The 22,665-nt window shown below is 44.7% G+C and overlaps 1 protein-coding gene and 1 long non-coding RNA gene across 2 annotated transcripts; one reads left to right on the top strand and one right to left on the bottom strand.

The window, feature by feature from the left end:
• Positions 1 to 6,254: 6,254 nt before the first annotated feature.
• On the top strand, positions 6,255 to 21,434 carry LOC138772435 (uncharacterized). The gene is made up of 4 exons (XR_011359768.1): positions 6,255 to 6,300; positions 10,702 to 10,769; positions 19,679 to 19,787; positions 21,357 to 21,434. It is a non-coding gene; the product is annotated as an uncharacterized lncRNA (long non-coding RNA).
• Positions 12,316 to 16,512, bottom strand: LOC138772434 (protein kinase C theta type-like). The gene is made up of 6 exons (XM_069952821.1): positions 16,171 to 16,512; positions 14,150 to 14,403; positions 14,002 to 14,064; positions 13,349 to 13,903; positions 13,208 to 13,251; positions 12,316 to 13,064 (listed from the first exon to the last, which is right to left on the bottom strand). Exons 1-5 carry the CDS (start codon positions 16,384 to 16,386, stop codon positions 13,227 to 13,229), a joined length of 1,113 nt encoding a protein of 370 aa, XP_069808922.1. The 5' UTR covers positions 16,387 to 16,512; the 3' UTR covers positions 12,316 to 13,064; positions 13,208 to 13,226.
• Positions 21,435 to 22,665: the final 1,231 nt, after the last annotated feature.

Here is a 22,665-nt window from a genome sequence, read left to right as displayed (position 1 = left end):
ACTCAGGACGACCCTGACAAGAGCCAAAGAAACTCATTTGCATTTTTATTTAGGTACCAAAACATCACCAGCTAGAAAAATGACAAGACTGGCGCCAGAAAGAGGAGGTAGGCGCCTACAGGGACGTAACAGCAGGTTCTGAACCTGCTGATAGTTTCCCAACTATCATTGTAACAAAGTTCTGACATGTCATAGTCAGATTGTAGTTTGTATAGATGGGGTCAGGGTGTTGAGACCCCTGCCGATCACCAGAATGAAGGGTCAGAAGCGGGTGCTGTGCCCATTCATCTCCGCTCTACTTAGGGCCCTATTACACCAACAGATTATCTGACAGATTTTTTTGAGCCAAAGCCAGGAACAGAGAACACGTAATAAAGGCAAGACTGAGATTTCTCCTCTTTTCAAATCCATTCCTGGCTTTGGCTTAAAAAAATCTGTCAGATATTCTGCTGGTGTAATAGGGCCCTTAGACATAGTGAGCAGTTTAAAGAATTATAATGGAAGTCTATGGGACTTCTGATGTACAGAATTGCTGGACGCTCCATAGAATTTCATTATGATTCCATAGGCTGCTGGTTATAGCTGAGCGGAGATCGGGAGCACAGTACATACTGCTGCACACTTCTATTCCTTCATTCTAGCAATCTCTGGGGGTCCCGATACAAACCTGCTCTGGCTGACAGTCCCATAGTCTCACCGCTCTTACAGTAAAGAATCCTCTTCTGTGTTGGTGTAAAAGCCTTATTTCCTCTAGACTGACTGATTAAAGAGGATGCTCTTGTGTTATTGGTACTGTCTTGGGTATAAGTAGATAATGGGAGAGATCTCTGTATTGCCCTGATATAATAATACATAGTTATTTGATTCTCCCCCCCCCCCCCCCCCCCAGATGTTTTTCCTTTAAAGAGGACCTGTCACCCCCTATGCCGGGGCAGAGCCCAGCTGACCCCCCCGGTGGAGACCCTTATACGTACCCTGTGCGCAAAGTCCTGCTCCTGGACCCACTCCCGTTGCCAAGATATCGCCGTCAGAAGCCCAGCTCGCTCATCAGAGATGAGTCCGAAGCTCATAGAGAATGATGGCTCCATTTATTCTCTATGACCGTCGGACTCTTCTCTGGGAGCGCGCGCTGGGCTCCTGACAGCGATATCTCGGCAATGGGAGCGTGTCCAGGAGCGGGACTTCATGCACGGGGTAAGTATAAGGGTCTCCACCGGGGGGTCAGCCGGGCTCTGCGCCGGGACGAGGGGTGACAGGTTCCCTTTAAACAAAATAACCCTTATCCACTCATTTCATTCATTACTTTGGTGGCCATTTGGTTGTGTACGTGTCGTTTTTTTTAGCATATACAAAAACATGGTCAACCACGTTTTTGTGTACACTAAAAGGATCTTTATTTTTTTTATAGAAATCGGATCAAAATGCATTCACACACGCATCCTTTTTTTTAATAAAACAGATGAAGAAAAACGGATCGTAAAAATTCAGTGTGAATCCAGCCTTGAAAGCAGCATGACACCTCTGCTGCCACCACTGGCTGTGTTGGAAACTGCAGAGATTTAAAAGTTCTTGGCTAGAGATGAGCGAACCTGGAGCATGCTCGAGTCCATCCCAACCCGAACTTTCGGCATTTGATTAGCGGTGGCTGCTGAAGTTGGATAAAGCCCTAAGGCTATGTGGAAATCATGGATATAGTCATTGGCTGTATCCATGTTTTCCAGACAACCTTAGAGCTTTATCCAAGTTCAGCAGCCCCAGCCAATCAAATGCCGAAAGTTCAGGTTGGGATGGACTCGAACCCGAACCCGGTTCGCTCATCTCTATTCTTGGCCCATCTTAGATATTGCTAATGCTGCTGCATGCAGTGCTAGTAAGCTGTCTGTCTGGATATCTAACTGTGGTGGAACAGGGGGCTTCTGAAGCCGTGCAATTCCAGACACCGCCACTGGTGGCAGCAGAAGGGCCATGTCACCTATTACTGCTGCCAGTCAATGAAAACATAAAAAAAAATTCTTTACAGTTACAGTATATAACTTTTTAAAAGAAATTTAAAAAACGATATATACTTCTCCAGAAACCCCCTTTAATATCGCTGACGTCCCTTCTCAGAAGTTCATGGCCTGACTTCTATGAGCAGCCCTGCTGCAAACTTTCCATCTGCACAATACGGCTTTGGTCGGTGTCCCCTTTGCCTTTCATCCAAAAAACCCCCCAGATCTTAGGCTTCTTTGAATGAAATATACATGACATTCTGCCGTTTGGGCCAGCGGAAAGGATGTCGGGTGACGCACAACATCTAAGGCTTTTCTCCGTCTCTGTCAAAGAAGTGGTTTGATGTCTGAGGTGATGTTAATATCTAAGAATATATCACTTAAGTGACAACTCCGTATTCTGACTGAGCTTGCCCTCACCAGAGAAAATGACTGGGGTCTGACGGCCGAATAATTCTTCTTATACATAGGCTTCTCCTTGATGTCAAAGGGAAAAGTGCAAAATGACCTGATCCCCCTTCATACTGATCTCTGGTCAGAAGTAATGAGAAGCTTCTGTTCTGTGTTGGGGCTCATGTACCTGGCTGTATTATGGCTCTGTAGTACTGTGACCACGCTACTATAACAGGCTATACTATAGTTCTCACCTTCATGCATTCCCTCACTCTCCACTCCTATCTGCATGTTCTGGCTCCCTTGTAGGTTTCCTACCTAGCTCTTAGATACATCAGATAATGATTAAAGGGGTACTCCAGAGAAAAAATGATTGCCTTTTATATCAACTGGTCTCAGAAGGTTATACAGATTTGTAATTTACTTATTTTTAAAAATATCCACTCTTCCCGTACCTATCAGCTGCTGTATGTCCTGCAGGAAGTGGGGTATTCTTCCCAGGCTGACACAGCACTCTCTGCTGCCAACTCTGTTTATTTCAGGAACCGCCCAGAGCAGGAAAGGTTTGCTACTGCTCTGGACAGTTCCTGACGTGAACAGAGGTGGCAGTAGAGAGCACTGCATCAGACAGGAAAGAATACATCACTTCCTGCAGGACATACAGCAGCTGATAAGTATGGCAATACTCGTGATTTTTAAATAGAAGTCAATTACAAATCAAACTTTCTGAAACCAGTTGATTTGAAAGAAAAAGATTTACCCTTTTAATAACCCCCCCTAATGGTGCGTTTACACAGGCCGATTTATCTGACCAATTTTGGAAGCCAAAGTCTGGAATGGACTTGAAAAGACAGGGAATCTTAGTCTTTTCTTTATGACCTGCACCCTGTTTATAGTCTGTTCCTGGCTTTGGCTTAAAAAATCTGTCAGATAAATCTCTCTGTGTAAACGCACCATAACTTGCCAATTGATGGTTCGATCAGCCATATTATTGGTGCACGCAGTGTTCTTCTTACCTTGTTGATGGTCTCCATAGCTTGTAACCTTCAAGCGCAAGTTCTGCCAAAATCTTCTGTAGGCTGGGATGCAGATCTTATTATATAGATCTTGCCTGTTCTTTGTTGATGATGACGGTGGAGGTTCTATTTTTTATTTTTTTTCCTTTTTCTTGTTTTTTGGACAGCCAAATTTGTACACATCATTTGTAGAACTCGTAGGAATGGACAAAGGAGAAGTGGACTATAATGACGGGGTTAGAGTTTGTCTATCCATCGTCTCCAGGATACTCCAGGAGCATCTTGATGCGTAAAATCCAGTCTTCATTGTGAATGATGCGTTAATAGGATTTTTCTCAGAGTAACCTGGATCTAATAAGGTTTTCATGACCAGTGGAATGTAGTCTATGGCTCCCACTGAGGTCAGACCTGAGAATGGATCATATTGATTAAGATTTTTTTTTTTTCAACTTATGTTTTTTATTATTATTATTACTGAAATGGAGGACATAACAACAGACGGCCTTATTACACTAATGAGCCTTATTAGAGGAGCATTGTATGAGCCTTTCACCTCCCTGGGCAACAGGATCGTCCCCAGCACCTGGAATACCAGCAGTCCTCATCACTGACACATCTACTTTGTATCCAGTCTTGGTGTCTTTATTCTGAGTTTATTTGTTCTTCATACAAATTCTTGGAAAATCGGATTCTTCTGCGGTTTTGTAGTTGTGATCTAGAAGAACTTTTTTTTTTTTTTAACAAAGTTTTATTTTTTTTGTTGTCGCCTTCTAAGCGCCTTTTCCTGTCAGCGTAACTGAGTGCTTGTGTTTTTTTTGTTGTTTTTTGGTGCATGTTGGCACTATTCTTCAGTACATTTTTTTGAGGGGGTGGGGGAGGGTGACTGGTTAATAAAATTCATGTCATGAGTATAAAAGTACATAATTTACACCCCTCTATTACATGCTAAAGGGGGACTCCAACTGCTGTGAGAAAGTTGTATAGATGTAAAAATTCAATGTAAAAATCTCAAGTCTTCCAGTACTTATCACCTGCTGTATGTGCTGCGGGAAGGGGTGTATTCTTTCCAGTCTCATACAGTGCTCTTTGCTGCCACCTCTGTCCATGTCAGGAACTGTGCAGAGCAGCAGAAAATGCCTATAGAAAACATCTCCTGCTCTGCACAGTTCCTGACAGCGGCAGCAAAGAGCACTGTATGAGACTGGAAAGAATACACCCCTTCCTGCAGGACATACAGCAGCTAATAAGTACTGGAAGACTGGACATTTTTTTTAAATAGAAGTAATTTAGGGTCTATTTACACAGAACGATAATCTGACAAAGATTTGAAGCCAACGCCAGGAATTGATTTGAAAAAAAGGAGAAATCTGTCTTTTCTTTATGATCTGATCTCTGTTTATAATCTGTTTCTGGCTTTGTCTTCAAATCTTTGGCAAATAATTTGTCAGATAATCTTTCTGTGTAAATGGACTCTTACAAATCTGTTTAGCTTTCTGAAACCAGTTGATTTGAAAGATGTACCGGAGTACCCCTTTAAGAGGCCTCTACAGATTAGCTAACTTCGGGCATGCTAGGGTTCATTCAGGTGGCTGCAGTAGTTGGATGCAGCCCTAGGGAGTCCTGGAAAACATAGATACAGCCATAGGCCATAGGGTATAACCATGTTTTCCAGGACTCCCTAGGGCTGCATCCAATTTCTTCAGCCACCGGTAATCAACTGCCTCAGGTTTGTTCATCTCTAGAGGCCTAATTTAAGCCCGCCATGTGTCAGGGATCGTGGGAGGTCAGGCTGATATAATATATATATCTATAGATCTATATATATATATATATATATATATATATATATATATATATATAGATCTATATCACACTATATACTGTCATACCAAGTTCTTTACCGTGCCTTCCTAACTTTGTGGAAGGCCAAAGAGGGACACTCGTGGTTCTCGCTAGGAAAATCTTACAGACATTTCTACAGCCATAATGCCACCTGATTCATCTGAAAATAAAAATTTTTAGGATCCAACATGCACCAAATAATAGAATAAGATGCAAGTTTGGGTCTATTATACAGTAAGAAACGAGACTCTTTCTAGAGCAACATAAAAGGTTTATTAATGCAAATCTAATTCTTAGGTCAAAAAGAGGGACATGTAAGGGGCATAAAGGGAGGGAGGGACGTGGGTCAGAAGTAGGGACTGTCCCTCTAAAAGAGGGACACTTGGGACTTATGCTATACATTGCCAGCAGTCTTAATAGGAAAGCAACATGAACTGTACAGTCATCCAGGTCACATACCCCGGGGGGCGCTGTGGTGGAGTCTGTCAGGGACAATAAGCTGCAGGTGCCGCGTCATCCTCTATGGCGCTGTGCACACCTTGCGCTTTGTCTTCCAGTATGATCGTCCCCTGGTGCCCCCTCAGGCGCTGTCCTGGCTGGTGGAGGTATGACAGGGGCGGCCAGCAGGTGGCAGTGTCATCCTCCAGTCCCTGCTAGTAGCACTGTCCTGGCTGGTGGAGGTATGACAGGGGCGGCCAGCAGGTGGCAGTGTGAGCCTCCAGTCTCTGCTAGTAGCACTGTCCTGGCTGGTGGAGGTATGACAGGGGCGGCCAGCAGGTGGCAGTGTGAGCCTCCAGTCTCTGCTAGTAGCACTGTCCTGGCTGGTGGAGGTATGACAGGGGCGGCCAGCAGGTGGCAGTGTGAGCCTCCAGTCTCTGCTAGTAGCACTGTCCTGGCTGGTGGAGGTATGACAGGGGCGGCCAGCAGGTGGCAGTGTCATCCTAAAGTCTATGCTAGTGGCGGGTTTTTTACCTCAGAAGATAATTCACCTGTGAGGGGAGTCAGTGTGTGGTCCATGTTATGGGGAGCTGTACCGGCCATACAGTAAGGACAGGGAAGTATGTGTTATGGAGGCTCTATGGGTGTCCTTGTTACAGGGGAGAAGTCTGTAGCCTGTCTGTCTTATGGGCGTCTATTGCTGTGTGTGGTGTGGGGGGAGAGTCCCCATAGCTGATACAGTGCTGGGGGTCTGTGGGGGTCCCTGCTGTGAGTGGGGGGTGTATGGCTGTCACTATTATTTATTCACTTACACAATATACCTCAGTGTGTAACTATACAGAAGCCCTCCAGCTCTATATACTACTCTGTGGTCCCTGCACTATGTATATATAGCAGTGTATAGCCACCGCTCCCTGTACTATGTATATATAGCAGTGTATAGTCACCGCTCCCTGCACTATGTATATATAGCAGTGTATAGTCACCGCTCCCTGCACTATGTATATATAGCATTGTATAGTCACCGCTCCCTGCACTATGTATATATAGCAGTGTATAGTCACCGCTCCCTGCACTATGTATATATAGCAGTGTATAGTCACCGCTCCCTGCACTATGTATGTATATAGCATTGTATAGTCACCGCTCCCTGCACTATGTATATATAGCAGTGTATAGTCACCGCTCCCTGCACTATGTATATATAGCAGTGTATAGTCACCGCTCCCTGTACTATGTATATATAGCAGTGTATAGTCACCGCTCCCTGCACTATGTGTATATAGCAGTGTATAGTCACCGCTCCCTGCACTATGTATAGTATATAGCAGTGTATAGTCACCGCTCCCTGCACTATGTATATATAGCAGTGTATAGCCACCGCTCCCTGTACTATGTATATATAGCAGTGTATAGTCACCGCTCCCTGCACTATGTATATATAGCAGTGTATAGTCACCGCTCCCTGCACTATGTATATATAGCATTGTATAGTCACCGCTCCCTGCACTATGTATATATAGCAGTGTATAGTCACCGCTCCCTGCACTATGTATATATAGCAGTGTATAGTCACCGCTCCCTGCACTATGTATGTATATAGCATTGTATAGTCACCGCTCCCTGCACTATGTATATATAGCAGTGTATAGTCACCGCTCCCTGCACTATGTATATATAGCAGTGTATAGTCACCGCTCCCTGTACTATGTATATATAGCAGTGTATAGTCACCGCTCCCTGCACTATGTGTATATAGCAGTGTATAGTCACCGCTCCCTGCACTATGTATAGTATATAGCAGTGTATAGTCACCGCTCCCTGCACTATGTATATATAGCAGTGTATAGCCACCGCTCCCTGTACTATGTATATATAGCAGTGTATAGTCACCGCTCCCTGCACTATGTATATATAGCAGTGTATAGTCACCGCTCCCTGCACTATGTATATATAGCAGTGTATAGTCACCGCTCCCTGCACTATGTATATATAGCAGTGTATAGTCACCGCTCCCTGCACTATGTATATATAGCAGTGTATAGTCACCGCTCCCTGTACTATGCATAGTATATAGCAGTGTATAGTCACCGCTCCCTGCACTATGTATATATAGCAGTGTATAGTCACCGCTCCCTGTACTATGTATATATAGCAGTGTATAGTCACCGCTCCCTGCACTATGTATATATAGCAGTGTATAGTCACCGCTCCCTGCACTATGTATATATAGCAGTGTATAGTCACCGCTCCCTGCACTATGTATATATAGCAGTGTATAGTCACCGCTCCCTGTACTATGTATATATAGCAGTGTATAGTCACCGCTCCCTGCACTATGTATATATAGCAGTGTATAGTCACCGCTCCCTGCACTATGTATATATAGCAGTGTATAGTCACCGCTCCCTGTACTATGCATAGTATATAGCAGTGTATAGTCACCGCTCCCTGCACTATGTATATATAGCAGTGTATAGTCACCGCTCCCTGCACTATGTATATATATATAGCAGTGTATAGCCACCGCTCCCTGTACTATGTATATATAGCAGTGTATAGTCACCGCTCCCTGCACTATGTATATATAGCAGTGTATAGTCACCGCTCCCTGCACTATGTATATATAGCATTGTATAGTCACCGCTCCCTGCACTATGTATATATAGCAGTGTATAGTCACCGCTCCCTGTACTATGTATAGTATATAGCAGTGTATAGTCACCGCTCCCTGTACTATGTATATATAGCAGTGTATAGTCACCGCTCCCTGTACTATGCATAGTATATAGCAGTGTATAGTCACCGCTCCCTGCACTATGTATATATAGCAGTGTATAGTCACCGCTCCCTGCACTATGTATATATAGCAGTGTATAGTCACCGCTCCCTGCACTAGGTATATATAGCAGTGTATAGTCACCGCTCCCTGCACTATGTATATATAGCAGTGTATAGTCACCGCTCCCTGCACTATGTATATATAGCAGTGTATAGTCACCGCTCCCTGCACTATGTATGTATATAGCATTGTATAGTCACCGCTCCCTGCACTATGTATATATAGCAGTGTATAGTCACCGCTCCCTGCACTATGTATATATAGCAGTGTATAGTCACCGCTCCCTGCACTATGCATAGTATATAGCAGTGTATAGTCACCGCTCCCTGCACTATGTATATATAGCAGTGTATAGTCACCGCTCCCTGCACTATGTATATATAGCAGTGTATAGTCACCACTCCCTGCACTATGTATATATAGCAGTGTATAGTCACCGCTCCCTGCACTATGTATGTATATAGCAGTGTATAGTCACCGCTCCCTGCACTATGTATATATAGCAGTGTATAGTCACCGCTCCCTGTACTATGCATAGTATATAGCAGTGTATAGTCACCGCTCCCTGCACTATGTATATATAGCATTGTATAGTGACTGCTCCCTGCACTATGTATATATAGCAGTGTATAGTCACCGCTCCCTGCACTATGTATATATAGCAGTGTATAGTCACCGCTCCCTGCACTATGTATATATAGCAGTGTATAGTCACCGCTCCCTGCACTATGTATATATAGCAGTGTATAGTCACCGCTCCCTGCACTATGTATATATAGCAGTGTATAGTCACCGCTCCCTGCACTATGTATATATAGCAGTGTATAGTCACCGCTCCCTGCACTATGTGTATATAGCAGTGTATAGTCACCGCCCCCTGCACTATGTATGTATATAGCAGTGTATAGTCACCGCTCCCTGCACTATGTATATATAGCTGTGTATAGTCACCGCTCCCTGCACTATGTATAGTATATAGCAGTGTATAGTCACCGCTCCCTGTACTATGCATAGTATATAGCAGTGTATAGTCACCGCTCCCTGCACTTTGTATATATAGCAGTGTATAGTCACCGCTCCCTCCACTATGTATGTATATAGCAGTGTATAGTCACCGCTCCCTGCACTATGTATATATAGCAGTGTATAGTCACCGCTCCCTGCACTATGCATAGTATATAGCAGTGTATAGTCACCGCTCCCTGCACTATGTATATATATATAGCAGTGTATAGTCACCGCTCCCTGCACTATGTATATATAGCAGTGTATAGTCACCGCTCCCTGCACTATGTATATATAGCAGTGTATAGTCACTGCTCCCTGCACTATGTATATATAGCAGTGTATAGTCACCGCTCCCTGTACTATGCATAGTATATAGCAGTGTATAGTCACCGCTCCCTGTACTATGTATATATAGCAGTGTATAGTCACCGCTCCCTGTACTATGTATATATAGCAGTGTATAGTCACCGCTCCCTGCACTATGTATATATATAGCAGTGTATAGTCACCGCTCCCTGTACTATGCATAGTATATAGCAGTGTATAGTCACCGCTCCCTGCACTATGTATATATAGCAGTGTATAGTCACCACTCCCTGCACTATGTATATATAGCAGTGTATAGTCACCGCTCCCTGTACTATGCATAGTATATAGCAGTGTATAGTCACCGCTCCCTGCACTATGTATATATAGCAGTGTATAGTCACCGCTCCCTGTACTATGCATAGTATATAGCAGTGTATAGTCACTGCTCCCTGCACTATGTATATATGTGTGTATATATATATATATATATATATATATATATATATATATATATATATATATATAATCTTAGTGAACCAATGTAAAAACTGTATCCCTTAGCAGTGGGGAAAGTGTAATGTTCAGGTCAGCTTCCTATTTGATTAAATGTCTGGGGGAGGCTGATCCGGTGGCGAGATCAACAATGTGTACATTGGTGGAATGAGCGTTGTGGAGATACCGTGCCCAAGCACAGAGACTGGAAAGACATTTTATAGAATCTATATGCAGGAGACGGCAGAGTATGAAGAAAATGTCTCAGCTGACTGATTCTCCAAGAACTTATTTTTATGTATCTGCAAACCTGTCTATTTATCATAAAAAGTTACCGATAATTCCCATATCTGCTCTTATTTTCCATCAGGTGAAGATAATGGATGTCTGTGACATATAAAAGGGATGTCAGTGATGTTACACCACAATGAGCAGAAGGTGAGGATCACTATGACTATTGTTCTTGGCTGGTTGTTGCTGCCATAATGTTATCATGGTCGTACACAAGAACAGGGATCTCCAACCAGCCCGCCTGACTAGGAAGTTGTCACAGAAGAGAGAACCCAACCTCTTCAGTGCTGGGCTCATACATGGTGTGTGGGAATCTGGAGCTGAATAGGACATGACATCTGAATGGTATTCTCTTCCCTGGCTCAGTGTTGGGCCTGGATTTGTCATTTCTGTATCCATCTCTATATTCTTCTATATCACAGATACAAATTCCGATGTGTAATAGCAGAGGAGTGAGAGATATACCGCTGTGCTATGCAGGACTAATGTAAGCACATGTAGCTTCAGAGTGACTGGTTTGTGACCACTGTCCTGGGGGATGTATGTTCTTCACTTCACCTGGTTGGCACTGGTTGTGTAGGGGGTACTTAATACAGCTTTACCCTGTGGGTCTTATAGGGGGCACAAAATAAGATACCATCACTGCATATGACTCTGTGTAGGATATTATAGATAAGGATTCACTATTTCCCTATTGAGAGATATGTCAGCATTGGATGACTGTTATTCATATAAGATTCTTCAAGAGGTACAATCATCTTGTATCAGAAAGTCATATAGGTTTGTAATTTACTTCTGAATAAAAAGATCCAGTCTTCCAGTACTTACCAGCTGCTGTATGTCCTGCATTAAGTGGTGTATTCTTTCCAGCCTCACACAGTGCTTTCTGCTGCCACCTCTGTCTGGTACAGGAACTGTCCAGAGTAGTACTAATCCCCATAGAAAACCTCTCCTGCTCTGGACAGTTCCTGACATGGACAGAGGTGGCAGCAGAGAGCACTGTGTCATACTGAAAAGAAACCCTTAGTTCCTGCAGGACATGCAGCAGCTGAAAAGTATGGGACGACTAGAGATGTCTAAATTGAAGTAAATTACAAATCTATATAATTTTCTGAAACCAGTTGATTTGAAAGAAAGGGTTTCGCCTGAGTACCCCTTTCATTTCCTTAAGTTTCGTAGGCAGTGGAGGTGTATTCGGTTTCAGGATAGTATGAACTGGGAATATGGCTCTAAATATGAAGACTCCTGTTTTGCTGTTCAGGGGTATGTGGTAGCTGGGTGACTACTCCTATGGGATCTATAATGGCTGCCGTATTCCTAAATAATAAGAAAAAATGAGAGCGCGCTCCTGTGTGAGATGCAGAAACTGGGCTCCACCAGTGTAGAAGACCTGCTGCTTGCAGTACCCCTGAATAGTATCCACTGATCACCAGGGAAATGGATCGGAATTGCTCTTCCTCAGATAGTGCTAGAAAAATATAACTTGTGCTGTTACCCCAATAAAGAAGGAATTCTCCTTATAATCCTCAGTTGTAGTTTCTGGTTGTGTCAGTGTCCGTGTCTTGGCCCAGTTCCCCCACACGCTGTGGCGGAGTAACGTGTCCTTATATAATGTGATCAGATTAACAGCGGAGACCCCTCTAAGAAAATGTATTCTTTACCTGCAATATGAATAAAGACAAGCACACAGATGTAGGGGGGTAAAAGCAACATTTTATTTATAGATAATGGGGGGGGGAGGGGTTATTATTATTTATATATATTTATGTATATGTGTAAATTATTCACTTATCAAACTAAAGCTATTTTTGGGCTGGTCTCTAACCTGTGTGATATGGGAGTCTAATTTTAGATATGTTTTAAGCTAGTAAAGATAGGGATGTGTGACCTAACATTATAAGAAATTAACCCTATTTACGGCTGTGTTGATCCAGAGGAAGGCGAAAACCCCATTAGGGGGAAAAATTCCTTCCTGACCCCAAATATGGCGATCGGAATAAATCCCATGATCGAGCCGGTATCTAATCTACATGTACTAAGTGCTAGGTGTGAGTGACTGTACCTATCCTATAGTGTGTGTGATGTGGATGTGGTGCGTGTGGTACTTACCTGGCCTGTGCTGAGGTGAGTTCAGGGATAATAGCCGCTACTCCGCGCCCCAGGACTACAACATGCGGCTATTGTTCCTGAACTCTCCAGATGGAAGCACAGGCCGCTCCTGGGGGTGTCGAATATCTTCAGGCTGGGGATGTCAGATGCCAGCCCGGGATTGGAGTATGCCATGGTCAAGGGCCTGGAGCAGTATCCTGATGGTAAAGGTCTGGCATGTAGATGTTATTGAGAGCGCTGATGTTCTAGGGCAGCCGAGGTGGCACACAGCAGCAGAGATGTCAAGTACAGGTCAGGAGGCTGGAAGTGGAGATCAGTTGGCACGGGCTCATCCTGCAAGACATAAGAGGAAGATGTCTGATAAACTTTTATCTACAGCAGCTTCTGTTATCATAGTGGAATGGTCATGGTAATGAACCATCCAGCTATATAACAGCACATGTGATAGGTGTCCTGTGTGTATAGAGGCTGCTTACCAGATGGTCGTGGATTCCTTCACAGTCTAGATCTTCTCATCCATCTAAGGAGAAATGGAGACATAGTCACTGACAGAGATAGAAGACAAGGACAAAGATGGGGACCCCAAGCTAACAAGAACCCACTTGATTGAATCTTACCGGGTCCAACTTGGTGACATGTAATTGAAGTCGTCCCGGGGGTGAAGGGTGTCTTTGTCCTCCGGCCACTGCAGATGTTGGTTTTGCAGACCTGTCTCCATCGGCCTCCATGGCGGTGTTACTCTCCTCTCCTCCAGTTCCTTCCAGCCGATGGTGGTGAAGAATGGATGCTGCCTGATGTTCCCGCACACACCCAGGCGCTCCTCAGGATTCTTGCGCAGCAGCTTCTTGATGAGATGTTTTCCGTCAGCGTCGATCCAAGATGGAAATTTGGGCCTCTCGGTGGTCATGGCCTTGAAAGCCTGTTGCATGACGGGGCCGTTGTAGAATGGGAGGCGTCCTGTGGCCATCCTGGACAGCACGATTCCCAGGCTCCACCAATCCACTGCTGCGCCGTATCCTCTCCTGAGAAGCACCTCGGGGGCCATGTAGTGGAAGGTTCCCGCCATTTCACTGATGTTCCTGGAGGCGGTCACCCCATCTTCGGCCAATCCCAGATCGATGATACGGATGTGGCCGTCAGCATCCACCATGATGTTCTCCGGCTTCAGGTCTCTGCAACGAAAGAAGAGAATGATAAATCTGCCCAGTGATACATGAGACTGCGGATGGGTCACTGCATGACTGAGCAGACAGAGAAAGGTTCTACTTACCGATGGACGATGTTCTTTCTGTGAAGAAACTGGAGGCCACTTACCATCTCTGCCGTGTAGAATCTCGTGGAGAGAACAGAAAACAATCATTAATAACACTCTTCTTTAACAATTGCCCTCACCCCCCAGAAGAAAACCCCTTCCTTACCTTACGTTGCCGATGTCCAGGTAGCCGCACATCCTTATCAATCCCTCCAGGCTGCCACCGGACAGATACTCCGTGATGATGTATGCGCGTTCCAGAGACTCGTGTGCGGCATAGATGTGGCATATGAATGGACAGTCTCTGGACGCCAGGAGTATCCGCCGCTCTCTCATGATGACTCCGTCATTGTCCTCGTTCTTCTTGATGATTTTGACGGCCATGCAGATGTTTCGGCCGGGGACCGATGCCAGGACCACCTAAAGAAAACAAATCGAGAATACATATTAGAAGACGTGTATGAAAGGGTTGGGTTGTGCTGTCAGTCTGTCAGGTTGTGTTGGTATCGGATACATTATGGAGAGATCTTAAAGGGATATTCCACTACTACTATATGAGAATCCATGATATTGGACGTCTCGGAGTTGGTTGTGATTAGTAATGTTCACGTCTCCCGGTACAGATAGGCTGCTGTAAGGGTTGTATTGATGCTATGGAGGTCAGAGTATGTAATTGTGCCTTACAGCAGCCCATATGGACTTGGGCATTGTTTATATGTATGTCCTCCTGTATAGGGAATCAGAATCCCTCTTTATAGCAGCCCTACACTTGACTATGGTGATAGAGGGGGAGATGAACTATGGGGCATAAAGTAGTAGTCATGGGGCAGGGCAATCTCTAGATGTTCTTCCTGTTACTATACATTAACACTTCAGGTAGGGTTGTGCAATGTGGCCAAAAAAAAAAATCTGAATAAAAAAAAACCTCAAATTTTTTTGTTGTGGTAATTATGATGAGTGTAGTAGTAGAGGCATAGTGGATGAGGGGTATAGTAATAAGGGCATATTGGGAGTACTAGTATCAGGAGTGGAAGTAGAATTGGGAGTAGTAGTATCAGGAGTAGTAGTAGCAATAGTGGGATCAGTATTGAGAGTAGTAATATCAGGAGTTGGGGTAGTAGTACCAATAGTAGTGGGAACTGTATTGGGGGGGAGTATTAGTAGCAATAGTAGTGGTAGCAGTATTGAGAGTAGTAGTATCAGGAGTGAGGGTCTTAGTAGCAATAGTAGTAGGAACAGTATTGGTGGGAGTAGTTGTAGCAATAGTAGTGGTGGATGTAGTATGAGGAGTGAGGGTAGTAGTAGCAATAGTAGTATCAGTTACCTGGTAGACGTGTTGGGGTTTTCACCTGCTCTACAGTAATCACACCAGGTCTCTCCTGCCTCGGGGGCTGCTCAGTGCCCATCTGCCTCTGCTGCTCAGGGTGCTGTCACAGGCGGCGATCTCTGGGGTGGAGGCGGCCGGCTGGTGATCTCGTAGATGAGTGGATGGAGGCGGGCAGCGGTTCCGATCCTCTGGGTCCGGGCGGTCCAGCAGCAGATGCACTGACCTGCAGGAGGAGCAGCTTGCCCGCAGCGCCACTGCCCCCCTGCCCCCAGGTCAGATCGTTTTTTTTTTTTTTATTTTATAAAATCGAATTTACGATTTTCCAAAGATTTTAATCGATTCTTAACATCAGGCCTGGGCTGAAGCACTGGAAGCGGGCTGACCCACCCCCAGTGGAAGGAAACCTCTGCCCCTCTATAATATGGATCCATTAGAATCAATGGAGCCGTATCATAGAGGGGCGGGGGGGTTCCTCCCACTGGGGGTGGGTCAGCCCGCTTCCAGTGCTTCAGCCCAGGCCTGATGGTACATTCCCTTTAAAACGGATACATTGAACAAATAGTTAAAACGCAGTGTGAACCCAACCTAACAGACCTGTAATGGCCGATACCAGGGAACAATAGATTGGGATATAATAGACATTTAGGGGGAGACTTATCCAGCAGTATTACAGTAGTAATGTCCTCTGTTGCCCATAACAACCAATCACAGCTCAGCTATCACTTTACCAGGGTTTGTGACTATAGGAAAGCTGAGCTGTGACTGGTTGCTATGGGCAACAGAGGACATGGCTGCCATAAGGCTGCTTGATGAATGTCCCCCATAGGATATAAAGGGACATGAGAAGTTGTAGAACTTACCTTTCCAAAGTTGCCCCTACCCAAGACCTGGTGGATGGTGAAGCGGCTGATGGGAAGCCTGGCGTAGGGGCTGGATGTTGTCTCCTCATCCTCCAATCCTCTCCTCCTCTTCTGGATCTTCTCTAATCCAGCGCCGCTCTCTTCCTCCTCCTCCTTCTCTCTCTTCCTCTTCCCTTCTTCTCTCCTCTTCTCCTCGTCGTGTCCAGTGGACGCCATTCCCGCGGTTCTCTCCTCTGTAGACTTCAGTCCAGTCGCTTCGGTCGCCAGTAGAAAGTGAACAGCGGTGGTTGTCGCGGTGACGTGATGTCAGAGGTCATAGGACCCTCAGGTGGCACCTGCCAGGCAGGAGCCCATGGAGCTGCTCTGCCATATACACTGTGCTGTGGCCATCATGAGTGACAGTCTAGTGTCCAGAGGAATGAGGGGAACCATCATGGCGGCTTCTTCTAGTGCTGTGTTAGTAGTAGATGGGGGCAGGTGATGAGACTGGCATATTGGGGCTGGCAGTGGTGTCTATAGGTCATCACAGTCTGTATTGGCATCTTATATGTGGAGATTATAGTGGACAGCAGGAGAAATGACTGGTTTTACTGCTACTGCTGGATGATACCATACACATGGATGTGGTTCAGGTTTCTTTGATATTCAGTTTATAAATATATATATATATATTTATATATTTATTTATTTAGTGAGATCAGCAGCTGCATTGTCGCCGCTCTCCTTGTGGACACTGTATATAAGTGTGGGCTGTGCTGTGTATATAAGGGCTGTGCTGTGTATATAAGGGCTGTGCTGTGTATATGGGGACACTGTATATAAGTGTGGGCTGTGCTGTGTATATAAGGGCTGTGCTGTGTATATGGGGACACTACAAGTGAAGACAATCATAATGTGAGGGAATTTTCTTCCCCTGTTCTATAATGTACATTACAGTATCATTGGGGGAGGGGTCTATTTCATGGAACTGATCAATAAATCCCCAACTCTTATATTGTTACCAAGTTTTAGATTCTTTAAATTTATTTTGTTGCAGTTCTGGTCTGTGATCTCAGCCCCCTGACATAGCCGTTACGATGCAGTTATGTCATTGCACCTTGGTGTCCATACACTGTGGCCATTACCTAGGCCTAGAGTGCTCTGTTGCCTATAGAATAGCAGGGCAGAAGTAAACCCTCCTCCTCTTACAGCTGTATTACATGTTCCAGGCTGCAGTGTAAACAAGCACCAGTCTGATAGATCGGGAGTCGCTTACAGATCCCGTTACATGGCTTGATGATCGGGCGGCTCTTTGCTTTAGGGTACGTTCACACTTATGGGATCCGCAGCTGATTTTCTTTTAAATTTCTTTAAAATTTCATTTAAATAACTGAACACAGCATCAAATCTGCACCATCAAATTGCTGCGGATCCTATAGGTGTGAACGCACCCTAAATCTGCCGGTGGCCGCACATCTCCTATTACACAGGGACGGCAGGTTATTATTTGTCCGGTGATTGGCCGACAATGAAGTGTCTTCCTGTTTCCAGCTGATCTCTGATTCTATTACATGGGACGGTATTTGCCTATTTTGGCAGAGGATCACTCCGTGTAATAAGCCCCTTAACATCACAGAGATTTTATTTCGGCTGCCATCTGAGAAATGCTGAGTTACCCAATTTTATTAAAAAATAGCAATTGTTGGACTCTATACTGAGGTATTATTTATCATTGTGGCGATATTAACATTTTCCTTATATGCCATATATGTTGGGTGTTTATAGAGCAGACTCTGGCGTTTACCACATCTCACACTGCTGCAGTAGCCGGGATAGGAGATAACTCTGCTCTCCATCTCTGCCAGGACTTGTCAGCGAAGTGTCCGTCTGGGGTGCTGAGGCCCTACCAGTGAAATAGATTCTGGCGATCACCCCATGGTTACTGTACATACAAATATTCCCTGATCACACATGATCTTACTAGTGCTGGTTGAATGGACACACTGGCAATGACCATGCGATCACCATGGTGCAATGGGGCTGTTATGTAAAGGTGTTTTACTAGGTTAACGCCTTAATGTTGCAGCAAATATTTTTTTCCCCCTCTTTAAAGAACCATAATGGAGTATGGAGTTTTTTTTTACTTTTAGGACCATTTTTACTTGTGAATAGCATCTTTATTTTACCATCTAATGTATTAGGGAAGACTTGGAGAAAGACGACACCTGCATAAAGAAGCAGAGAAGAGCTACAGGCTGATATAGTAAGGAGACTGCATCAAGCATCACTGTGAGTTTGGAGAAGATGGGCCTAACCCTACACTGACACAGGACACGGGTACCTAGATGACCTGATGTCTCCTATCATCACTCAGATACACACACAGTGATAGTGTCTCTAGACACAAGAGAAGGCACATCGGGAGACGCGTCTACTCCCCTGTGGACCAGTTCCAGTCTGTCCATGCACAACTATTCACTGACAACATCATTACTAGAGATGAGCGAACCTGGAGCATGCTCGAGTCGATCCGAACCCGAACTTTCGGCATTTGATTAGCGGTGGCTGCTGAAGTTGGATAAAGCCCTAAGGCTATGTGGAAAACATGGATATAGTCATTGGCTGTATCCACGTTTTCCAGACAACCTTAGAGCTTTATCCAAGTTCAGTAGCCCCCGCTAATCAAATACTGAACGTTTGGGTTCGGATCGACTAGAACCCGGTTCTCTCATCTCTAATCATTACCTTCCCCCCGTACTCCCAGCATGAAGCAGCCACTAGACTTTGCATTAAAGGGGTTGTCCGGCGCTAAAAAAATATTCACAGAATAACACACATTACAAAGTTATACAACTTGGTAATGTATGTTATGTCTGTGAATGGCCCCCTTCGTCACTGCTGAGGATCGGAGACCGTGGTCAGCACGTGACAGGTGAGTATAGCACACCACACTTCCGGGTACACGGGTGGGGGTGGTGGGACACCGGGAAGGGGGCCATTCACAGACATAACATACATTACAAAGTTGTATAACTTTGAAATGTGTGTTATTCTGTGAATATTTTTTTAGCGCCGGACAACCCCTTTAAGTTTTTCTCATTATGGTGACAAATGAAACCAGTGCTCTGTATATGAGAAATTATAGTGTTTAATGATGAGGCATCAGATACAAGGTAGATAAGTATTAGTTACCTATAGAGAGATGGATATAGGTTGGTATGGGGTAGGTAGGTCATGAAGTGGTCTTAGCATCTTCCTATTCGGTTACTTGTTAGATGGTTGAGACGTCTTCAGAGTAGAGGACTATCCGGTTCATATATTAGAGATGCTGGACAGCTCCTAGCACCTGTCTGACATCTACAGACAACAAGTACTGGTGGTAGATGTCATTATACCCAGATTATATCACTATATCTTATTTATCTTATCTTATCTTATCTATATCTTGTTTACTCTGCCACCATCATATAACTAAAGCTACACTGTCATTAAATGAGAAAAACTTGACTTCTGCCATGTTTTCTTGCAGGACATTACACCATCAGACAGTGAATGGATTCATCTGCACATTGCAGCTGCTAATCGAGAGATCCACCAATTAGGGCTGGTGAAGCCTGCGGGGACGCCCCAATCACCTGGTAGGGTTCCCTTTAATAATAAGACACAGAACTTTATACAGTATTATCTACAGACAAGATGCATTGGGGACGGGTCAGTATCTGTCTCTGTGGTCTGTCCTGTAGCTTGTCGTAGTTCTGAGGGTCTTCTGTTGCGACTTGTTTTTCGGGGTTCATGGCGGTCATTTTAAATGACAGTGCTTATACGTTACGCTTGGGGGAGTGGTCTGTGGGTGCAGTTGTGGGAGTCTATGGCTGTCACTGTTGGGTAGGGTGTCTGTGTGTGGAGTGCTTCTTTATTGCATCATGACATTAATTTACATGCTATTACATGTACATTTATATTCGGGTGAGCACGCTGTGCCCTTGTTAATAACAGAAGCCTAGCAGTGATTGACAACCAGGTTTTTGTTATTGTTTGTTATGTAATGTTAGGGATAGTAAAAATCTCTGTCAACAATTTTACCCTTCACATACCATAGTAAAAGTGTCACTGTCATATATATATATATATATATATATATATATATATATATATATATTATTTTATTTTTTTTATTTTTTTTTTACAGATATCAATAGTCCAGGCGATTTTAAGAAACTTTGTAATTGGGTTTATTAGGCAAATATGCCATTATCTGCATTCAAAAAGACTTTCCCCAGCCCCCCCCCCCTTTCTCTTTCTCATTCACTGCTCATTATCAGGAAATCTCGACTCTTTTACATCAGTCGGGCCCTGTGTAACCTGGGGAGGTGGAGGAGGGAGGTTTGTCGGCCGCAGAGAGCAGAGAAAAAAAGGTTACGCCGCGGGACCTGTGTGAAAGCTGGTATTCAGAGGTTAGAGAGGTCAGTGCTGACTTTAGAAGAGAGAGCCTGGTTATGTAGCTGTAAATTAACTCTTTGTTGTCCTGTTTTGGTGCCTCATCTACCTCAACCCCTCCCCTCTCCATAATAGAACCATGAAGACAGGGGGGAGAGCTTCAAACTGCTTTTTCATGATAAAAATGCATTTACAAAGTTTCTTAAAATTGCCTGTACTATTGATTTCTGAAAAAAATTTAAACAGCGATACTTTAAGTGTTGGGATCTGTTTCCTTGTCACAAGAAAAGGACCAGAAGATGTGACACTGGTAACGGTGGGGAATCATGTGAGGTGAGTATTGCCTCTATGCTGGGCAGAAGGTCAGATTACATGACATTGCTACAGCCTGGAAAAGCTCTTTTAGGGTGCGTTTACACGTACAGGATCCGCAGCTAAGTTGATGGTGCAGATCTGCTGAGGATCCTGTAGGTGTGAACGTTCTCTAAGGGTGGCATCACGCTTACAGGATCCGCAGCAGATTTGACTAACTGAACACAGCATCAAATCTGAAACACAGTGTACATGTGTTCTGTACACTGTAGGGCTATTTTCACACAAAGTTCATTTTATGACAAGAATGGCCGTTGTTTTCATAGTGGAATTGGTTGCATTGAAGTCAATGCAAACAACGATCATTCACCCAATGTATTGAACAATGGCCGTTGTTTGATACAGCTTTTGAAATAATGGGATGTGCATCATTTCTGGTCTTCGTGTTTTGATTTCAGTGCAATTTTCACTGCATACAGTGGCGGCCCTCGGCAGCACCACACCTCCAGCACATAGGATCAAAGGGTTATGTTGGCACTCTATACCATCAGGTAACTCTCTTATACCAAGCCTCCTGAAACCTGAACATGACTTGTGAACCAATGTAAAAACTCTATCCTTTTGCAGTGGGGTAAGTGCAGGGTCGGACTGGGCCAACGGAGGATCAGGCGGCAGGGCCCCCCGACAGTAATAAAGTGCTGCGCTGGGGTGTACTGGGGATTCCCAGGGAGTGTACGCATCAGGAATGTTAGTGTGCGTCTTGGCACTTCCGGTACATGGAGAGTGTATTAGAGACGCTCCCTGTACCGGAAGCACCAGCCCCAGTACACACTCAGCTTCCTGATGTGTGGGCCACTGGGTATCCCCAGGACACCCCCCAGGGAGCGACGTAAACGGCGAAGAAGAGGAGAATAGAGCAGCGGGGGAGCGTGTTGTTGAGTTGTGTGTTTGTTTGTCTTTATTTGCTGTGCACAGGGGGCATCTATAGGGGGAATATATGGTGGGGGGGGAAGCCATCGATAGAGGTAATATACAGGGGAGAGCCATCTATATGGGGGAATATACAGGGGAGAGCCATATATAGGGGGAATATACAGGGGGGCAATCTATAAGGGGGAATATACAGGGGAGAGCCATCTATAGGGGGAATATACAGTAGAAAGCCATCTATAGTGGGAATATACAGGGGAGAGCCATCTATTGGGGGGAATATACAGGGGAGAGCCATCTATTGGGGGGAATATACAGGGGAGAGCCATCTATTGGGGGGAATATACAGGGGAGAGCCATCTATTGGGGGGAATATACAGGGGAGAGCCATCTATTGGGGGGAATATACAGGGGAGAGCCATCTATAGGGAGGAATATTCAGGGGAAAGCCATCTATAGAGGGAATATACAGGGGAGAGCCATCTATTGGGGGGAATATACAGGGGAGAGCCATCTATAGGGGGGAATATACAGGGGAGAGCCATCTATAGGGAGGAATATTCAGGGGAAAGCCATCTATAGAGGGAATATACAGGGGAGAGCCATCTATAGAGGGAATATACAGGGGAGAGCCATCTATAGGGGGGAATATACAGGGGAGAGCCATCTATAGGGAGGAATATACAGGGGAAAGCCATCTATAGGGGGGGATATACAGGGGGGAGCCATCTATAGGGGGGAATATACAGGGGAAAGCCATCTATAGGGGGGATATACAGGGGAGAGCCATCTATAGAGGGAATATACAGGGGAGAGCCATCTATAGGGAGGAATATA

Source organism: Dendropsophus ebraccatus, chromosome 14, assembly GCF_027789765.1.
Source record: "Dendropsophus ebraccatus isolate aDenEbr1 chromosome 14, aDenEbr1.pat, whole genome shotgun sequence".
Lineage (NCBI taxonomy): Eukaryota > Metazoa > Chordata > Amphibia > Anura > Hylidae > Dendropsophus > Dendropsophus ebraccatus.
Note: the sequence above shows the minus strand (reverse complement) of the source record. Positions and strands in the feature narration are given on the sequence as shown.